Raw genomic sequence first — 8,084 nt, forward strand, 5'->3', positions numbered from 1 at the left:
GTACTATATATATAGAGCATATGCCCGGCCCATATGGCCAGCCCTGAGCGAAAAAAATCTCAAAGCCCTCCTTAATTAACATTTTAGAGGGAAGATTCGGAGGCGGGAGATTGAGTCAGTGACCTATTTGGAGTCCATCATCGCCCAATGCAAATGTGTTAATTGAGACAGATTTTCCTACTCCACAAATATGCGGAGTAGGGGATGCGGTGGAGGATTTTGTTTTTTGTTTTTTTGTCTGAACCATCTGATGTAAGGTAGGGGTATAGGATCTGTTTTAAACTGTGTTTCCTGCTGCTTCCACTGACAAAGGAAGACACTTCTCTTTCACTTTCCCCCTCTCCGTCTCACTCAGTGTTTCCTTGGCTCGCTCTCTATCTGTCTCTTTCTCTCTCTATGTGTTGACGACCATATGGCCAAATTCTTTGGAGGTGAGATCTCCGAAACCTGCTCACACACTCGCGCGCGCACACACTCACACATGTACACCTCCACAGAGCTTTGTGTATGAAAGGCCCTGATGGTGGAATTTGTTCTCAGATGGCTCCATTTTAAAGCACATGAATGGCAACATATCAATGATCCTCCTCTCTATCTTTCTGTCTCTCTGCATCTCACATTAGCAATGACTCACAAACACACAAAAGTTACACACTAATTCAGCGCTTAACAAAAACTTACACTGCTCACACACCTGGTGCAGCCCCCTTCGCGTTTCCAGAAAGGATTTATTCTGGCTGCCACACAATCATCAACCGCAACCGCTCCCAGCACTGTCAGTCCTTCCTTTAAAAAACGTAATTATTATCACCACCATTGTGTCTTAAACACGTTTTTATCATCACGATTCAGTGGCTGAAAATAACACTGCCAATTTTAAGGCACGGGATGAAAATGGGGGGTGGGGAGAGGAGAAGAGAAGAGACGGTCCAGCCAACCTGCGTGAGATGGCAACCACTTCAAAGACGCCAGGCCGCACCGGCGATCTGTTCCACGGTGTGTGTGAGGAGTGTATGAAAGGCAGAAATGGCCGCCGTGTGAGTCCCTGCCAAAGCTACCTCGGGGAAAAATGTTGGAAAAATACGATTTTTCACACAGCCATCTCAGGGGGGTGACGAGAAAACAGGGAGACTAAGAAAGAAGATGAGAAACTGAGGGGCTGCATTAAAAAAAAAAAAAAAAAGATGGATGGATGGCTGAGCAGAGTGGGGCTAATTATTTCACTCCACTTGTGGGTCCTGAAGGTTTGGTTGGGTCAGAAGAACAGCCAAGATGCAGAGCTGAAGATTGCAGTTGGCTTAATTGTGCAGTTGTGTTTTACACAATAGTAAATGGTGGGATTCTGGATGAGGCATGAGGCACATGGTGTGAACAGTGAGTCTGTTAAGGAGGCCTGACTTCAGGAGGCAGGCGCATAAAAAAGATTCCGGATGACTTAAGCGAAAAACATTTGACGTATGTCAGAAATTTGACTGTGTGCATGTCTATGGTTCAAATCGATGGAAAGGTGAGGTGAAACTTCTGATTGCCTCGGTAATCGATTTAAAACTACGCCAGTCGTAACAATAGCTGCTCCAACTTCTTCATGTATAAAAAGAAAAAAGAAAAAAGAAAAAGCTATCCTTCTGTCATTTTACCTAAACTGTTACACCGAAACAAGTTTGAACAGAGCGCACATTGTGACACACCCCAAGATTCACCAGGCCTGGCACTTTGCCTGTCAACGACTGATCTCGCTAGACAGGATGGACTGTGGCCTTAAGATAATACCATGCCAATTGTAACACACTGCAACATTTCACTGCCACACTGCTCGCACCGTACGCCTCCACCGTACATTAGGTAACCCAATGCCACTGGCAGCCCTTTTCCTACACGGATCCTTATTCAAGCTTTTTTTTAAATGGCCAAACCGCACTCAGTTAAGGTCTATAGCTGCACTGGCTAAGTGCATTTAACAATGAGGTTTGGGCTGGTACAATCAGCCCTTTGTGTCACACAGCGACTGATCCATGGGGAGATTTTCTTGTGGTTATGGTTCTAATACATCAGAGTTTACCACAAAGACCAGGAAGCATAGAGTTACATTACAACACACACACATACACACAGCATGACTCAATAAGGCGGCGCGTTGAGCTCATTTCAAATGTCTCACCCACTTCCAACTGCACTGAAATGAGACTCTGAACATTTATTTAATAATATGGGAAGGTTCACGCCCACCTCTCGACCTGGCACCAATAACTTTTTTGACTTTCATTTGACTGACAGGTTTTGTGGTTGGCAGGTTTTCTCTACAATAACCGCAGCACAACCAACTGTGAAATTATAGGCCCACAATCAAAACAAAATGAGGATCGCAATATCACTGCCAATTATGAACCATTGTCTAATGGTTCGCTTACCTGAAGAATTAAAGACAGATTATTGGACAGCTGACATCAGAACAAACCCACCAGGCCTACAATTTTTAAGCCTGTCAGTGTTGCTGTGCAGGTATGACTGGGTGTCACAGCAGCTGGGGCCAAACTAAATTTTTGGCAGGTGACCCCATAAAGTTATGTAACACAGTTATTTAAAACACAGGAAAATTGTAATTCACATCCTACCGATGTGACAGAATGTGGACAATGTGCCCTTCATGACAGAAAACCGGGTTGCTCTTGACGATAAATGGCCACATGCAAACTGATGCTCTGATAAGTATTACTCAATACTGGAAACCTTTATTCACGTTCATGACACTGAAAATCCCCTTTACACTTAGATCATTTTAGATAACCTTTTGGATAAAACACCTCTGGCAATCAAATAAATTACACAATGGGTCTTTTGTAATGAATCAACATAGTGAATAAACAGAGCTGAAGTGTCTGCATCCTGAGAGATTACAAACAACGAAAGTTGTATAAACTACTGTTGCAGATTTTCCTGTATTGCAAATGACTTGTGAGATTTCATGTGTACGTCTTTTTTATGTTTATGTTTTTAAAGATTTACCTTTATTGGTGACGCAAAGACATTGCCCTTTTAAAACTATAATCAGAAGGAGTTTCAGTCTATATAAACTATCCCATTGTATTTCTAGGGAACAACTTGTATGGACCTCATACTTGCCAGAGGTGTACTGAGTTAAGTTGTTTTGTGTAAAAGCATAAATATACATACTATTTTAAATTGCAGGAAACTGGTTAAAGGGTTATATTATAGGACTGTTGTAAACTAATAAAATATTGAATATTTTCTGATCATCTACAGTCTTTCTTACTATATTTCTGTGTTGCATCAACATCACCCTAAAATATTTAACAGGTTAACAGCTCCAATCTGAAATCTACGTCAACTCTCAAAACACATGAAATACAGTCATATTATGGCATCTATTACTTGAATCTCCTGAGTTGATGATGAAATATCAATTATTATGCAGGTCATAATTTTATTAGAGCATTTTAATGCCAAAGCTTTGATTTAAACAATAACAGAGATATAAAGCTGATGAATCAGCTGCGAAAAAAAACAACAACAAGCTGTTCTTTTTCAATAATAAAAATGCACCAGTTTTAAAGAACAAAATGACTATAAAATATAATATTTCTCTCTCTAAATGCTGCAGGATTTAAAGTGATAATCAGCTCATTATTTATTTCCAGATCAATAATAAATGCTACGGAGGTGTTCTACGTTCTCCATAGGCACTCTTAGCACTTGTTCTGGGGGCACAACGACGGTCTGTGTTTGTCACCTCACCTCCCCACCCCCTTGTAGTCGCTATAAAGTGTCATCAGCTACGCAAATGAAGTGCCCATTGATAAAAAAAAAAAAAAAAAAAAAAAAAGAGCAGCCGCATTCCGAGAGAAAAGACAGTCCTGGCGCAAAGTGGAGTACGGAGGAGCAGCCCTGCGCCACACCGACTAAAAGGATTCTCACCGAATATGAACGTCATAATAACGATGACTAGATATATAGCGCACGTAGTATCTTTACATGCTCGCCTCTCAGATCTGCTGTCTGTGGTCGCATTTGTGTTTTACTATGTTTGATCTGAGCAACGCAGGAAGATCAGACTCCACGTTGGGGCCACTCAAAAGCCTCTGCAAACACTTGAGCCTGCACGTTGTTAACGCATCAGAGGGAATGCACTGATTTAAATCAGGATAATGATTCTTTCAATACCATGTCACAGACATAATTATTACACAGTTACGTATTTGAGGAAATATTACGAGGATGACATAAGTAAGTGTTTGCAAAAAAAAAAAAAATGCAAGCCTTATTTATCTTAAAAAAAAATAGAGCCGCATTAAATGCTACAAAAATATCAGACTTTCAGCACAGACAATTAAATGTTTTTCAAAATGTGGACAACCAGTATTAATTTAGATGGTGTGTAATTATCAAATTTGGCGAACAAACAATGGTTACACATTACTCTCACACATATCTCCCTCTCTTTCTCTCTCTCTCTCTCTCTTTCTCTCTCACACACACACACACACACACACACACACACACACACACACACACACACACACACACACACACACACACACACACACACACACACACACACACGTACGCGCACAGGTGTGTTGTATTGTCATCTGTGGCCTCACACTCCAGAGCCACCAGAGTTCTGATCTTGGACAGTGAAATTCAGAAATTCAAGACCCAAAAATAACTGCAGGGACGCAGTTAAACAAAATAGCTGTTTTGTTTCTTTTCAGTTCTATAGACTTTACCCTATAGACCCAATAGAAGGGAACTATTGAGTTACACAGCACGTACCATTATAGCGTGGGGAGATCTGCCAACTCTCTCAATGCCCCATTTTCCTTTAAAAGTTCAGCTTCCAAAAAAAAGTGAGAGAGAGAGTGAGCGCTGAGGGAGGAAGACTTGGTCTCTTCGCTGTTGCCGGAAGCAAAAAAAAGGACCTTTAAACAAGTCGGCCTTAGGCCCAGACAGAAAAAAAAACACGCTCTTCCAAAAGTGGGTCCACTCTGCAAGAGATAGGAGGAAAAGAGGACGGCAGCTCCGAGCCCTCCGTCAACCGCTGTCTGGCGTCAGATGCGCCCCATGTCCAGCAGAAGTCAAGGAGACGTCTGCGTCAAAGTCCCGAGGAGCGTCCTTCAGCCGCCAAAACTTGTCCAGCAGATTGGGAGACGCTAAAAAACTCCCCGAAATAAAATGAATAACACGATAAAATTGATGGACGGGAGAGGTGATGCAAAGTAAGTTGTGTTTATATTATTTTTCCGCGTGCAGCCCTTAAAGTCGAGCAGCTTCTGTGTCCAAAACGTGTCCAAAAGCAGCTGTCTCCTACGCCGCGCGTCCGATCTGTTTTACTCTCGTATCTCTCTCTCTCTCTCTCTCTCTCTCTCTCTCTCTCTCTCTCTCTCTCTCTCTCTCTCTCTCTCCTCTCTCTTGGTGCAAACACACACAAACACACACACACGCGCGCACACAAGGAGTTACACACAAACGGGGGGACACCCCTGGTCCCTCGCCGCCTCCTCCTCAAAGCTGACGAGATGAAAGAGCAGCTTGCGTTTTGCTTCTTCAAATCGCTCCAGCCTCGCCGACAGCAGAATGCCTGCACAGCGACAACACGTCGTCGGTCCGGGCTGCAGCGGGGCTCCGGATGCCTCGGTGCGTAAAATGGAAGGTCTGCGCGCGCTCCGGCAGCGATAGATTGCTTCCCTCCCCAAAAATAGCAGCCACTAAATAGCTCACCTCACCAGCATGTGTCCTGTGTACACACATACACACAAAATAATAGACGGGGAATTAGGGCAGTTGTTTACAGTGAAGGTGGGGGCCATGCTTTAGGCGGCGGCGTCGAACGGGTGAATTATTAGGTGAATTATTAATAAAGCGAGCGGTGTGCAGTCTGTCGCGGGGAGAGCGGAGCGGCCAGGGGAGCAGCTGGGGCTTTAGGAGCATTAGGAGGACCAGCGGCTAAATCACGGACTGTGGGGATTATGGGCTGCACTGGCTCCTACCTACCGCCTACATGTACTGAAGGTTTCAGAGTGGCACTGTGGGCACGAGCCGAACTGCTCCGATGTCTAATTTGAATGCTTATTAATGTTACAACCCGGAGCAGAGATCAAGCAACAAAATAGGCTATGTTCTTTCAGGGTGAAATATGGCTACAAAGAGCAAGTGAAGTCTGTGTTTTCATGCAGCAGATGACGTTTACCCCCCCCCCCCCCCCCCCCAAAAAAAAACAACAAAAAAAAACAAAAAAAACAAAACAACTTGTCAGTTATCAGTCACTGAGTCTCCTGACATGGAGGAACAGGTTTCTTTTTAAAGGAGGATTTATCATGTTTGAGACTGGTAGAATTATAATGCACACACGGAGGTTATATATTCTTTTTTTTTTTATTTATTTATTTATTTTTTTTTAATGTTGTTATTCTTATTGTTGGCAGTAATAATGGATTTTTAGCAAACCTTGCCTTTAAGGCTGTTCAACACTTCACTAACACAGATGTATTGTTACGGAATGACGCAGTGGAGCAACAGGATTAAATGTGTCTGAGATGTAACAGAGTGCAGACGTCAGCAGTAAAAGAAATGACTTTAGGGAAATTTAAAAAAAAACAATTTTATTTTTTTTTTTTAATTTTTTTTTTTTTTAAAGAAAGTGCTCATTGTTTGAGGGACTTCAGGCCAGCAGCACTACCATCACAGAACAACAGATCTTCCACTAAAGAGAGTAAAACACAAGTGCACATGCTCCCTGGTTATCAAGGATAAGGGGCCAAAAGGAAGTTCAAAACCTTCAATATAAGAAAGTCGGTTGATTGGAGTCTGCGCATGTTCTGGAGTGAGGAATCAAACCTTCTTATATACATGAATTTGGCCAGAAGGACTTGCAGGGACACCGTGTTGCTGCTCCCCCCCCCCCCCCCCCCTTCCAAAAAAAGGGCATGGAACAAAGAAAATGGTCTATAAATGATATAAAGTGAATTTTTTTTTTTTAATTTTTTTTTTTTTTAACTCAGGAAAACGACAGCAACAATTTTAGAAAACAAGTTGAAACCACCTCTGAGGCTCTTGGCGCGGAGCCTAATCATATTTAAAAATCCACTTCTGGTTTCAAGTTTCAGGCTTTGTTAAACAATTATAAACGTCTGGTTCAAATAAATGAAACAATAGAAATATTTTCGTTGCTGCTGCAGATGAATGCAGCACCTGATCCTTACTGAGTGGATAAATCAGCACTAAGCTCATTTCTGCGTGTCAAGTCTGCGTCTTCCCGGTCGTGCGCGTGTGTCGTTATCCGTCTCTTATTTTTTTGTTTTTGTTTTTTAAGTCAGACGTCTAATGACATTCCTCCAACATGACGGTTTATTAATTATTAAATGTTGACCTCCCCACACATTTGGCCACATTAATTAATCATATCAAAATGAATTTCGTTTTTGTTTCAGCCTAATTTGGAATATTCAATTTAATATGAAAATGCGTCTGTGGTGGGATGACATGTTTTTTTTTTTTTAATTTTTGTGCCGTTTTAAACATTTTATTGTTACTATTATTATTTTAGTAACAGAGGCCCCTATGGTCCATTTACTCAACAGCAAAGATAAAATGTGTCGCTTTTGTTTCTACTAGCTATAGTTTTAATGTTTAAGTCAACATCAGCCTCCGCAATGAAAACCTGATTCTGGTAATTAGACTAAAACAAAAAGAGAAATAATAAAGACTAATCTAACACTTTGTCAGCAGGTCAACTGGATTATGCATTTTACCCTGCCTATTAATGCCTGTATTTCAATGGATATATTTTAAATTTATATCTTATTATTATATGAAATATTTGTTCTATATGGACCAATGTCATTAATTTGAAAACAAAAAACATGACTATATAATTGTGCATGTTCTCAAATGATAGTGTTAAATGTGTTTTCTTGTGACTGTTTTAGTTATTGCCATTTTTTTAAATTTATGAGCTATTTATTATTTGTGCTCTGGTCATTTTTTGGGACATAAAACAAAAAACTGGAAGTAGCTGCATTGACAAGTTAAGTAGGCAAGTTGAGCAATCACTTCCATTGATGATGTAA

The 8,084-nt window shown here is 41.3% G+C and overlaps 1 protein-coding gene across 7 annotated transcripts in view; it reads right to left on the minus strand.

The window, feature by feature from the left end:
* Positions 1–5,755, minus strand: part of nfixa (nuclear factor I/Xa) — a 114,403-nt gene extending 108,648 nt beyond the window's left edge. Inside the window, exon 1 of one of the 7 annotated variants that reach the window (XM_069168495.1) lies at positions 4,792–5,755. In XM_069168495.1, coding sequence (XP_069024596.1) covers positions 4,792–4,794 — 3 coding nt within the window. In that variant the 5' untranslated portion in view covers positions 4,795–5,755. The remainder of the gene's footprint in view (positions 1–4,791) is intronic. The other 6 variants (XM_069168494.1, XM_069168498.1, XM_069168500.1 and 3 more) reach the window with 6 other exon arrangements.
* Positions 5,756–8,084: the final 2,329 nt, after the last annotated feature.

Source organism: Embiotoca jacksoni, unplaced genomic scaffold (assembly GCF_022577435.1).
Source record: "Embiotoca jacksoni isolate LCO1_2020_lvr unplaced genomic scaffold, fEmbJac1.0.p SCAF_4, whole genome shotgun sequence".
Taxonomy (NCBI): Eukaryota; Metazoa; Chordata; class Actinopteri; family Embiotocidae; genus Embiotoca; species Embiotoca jacksoni.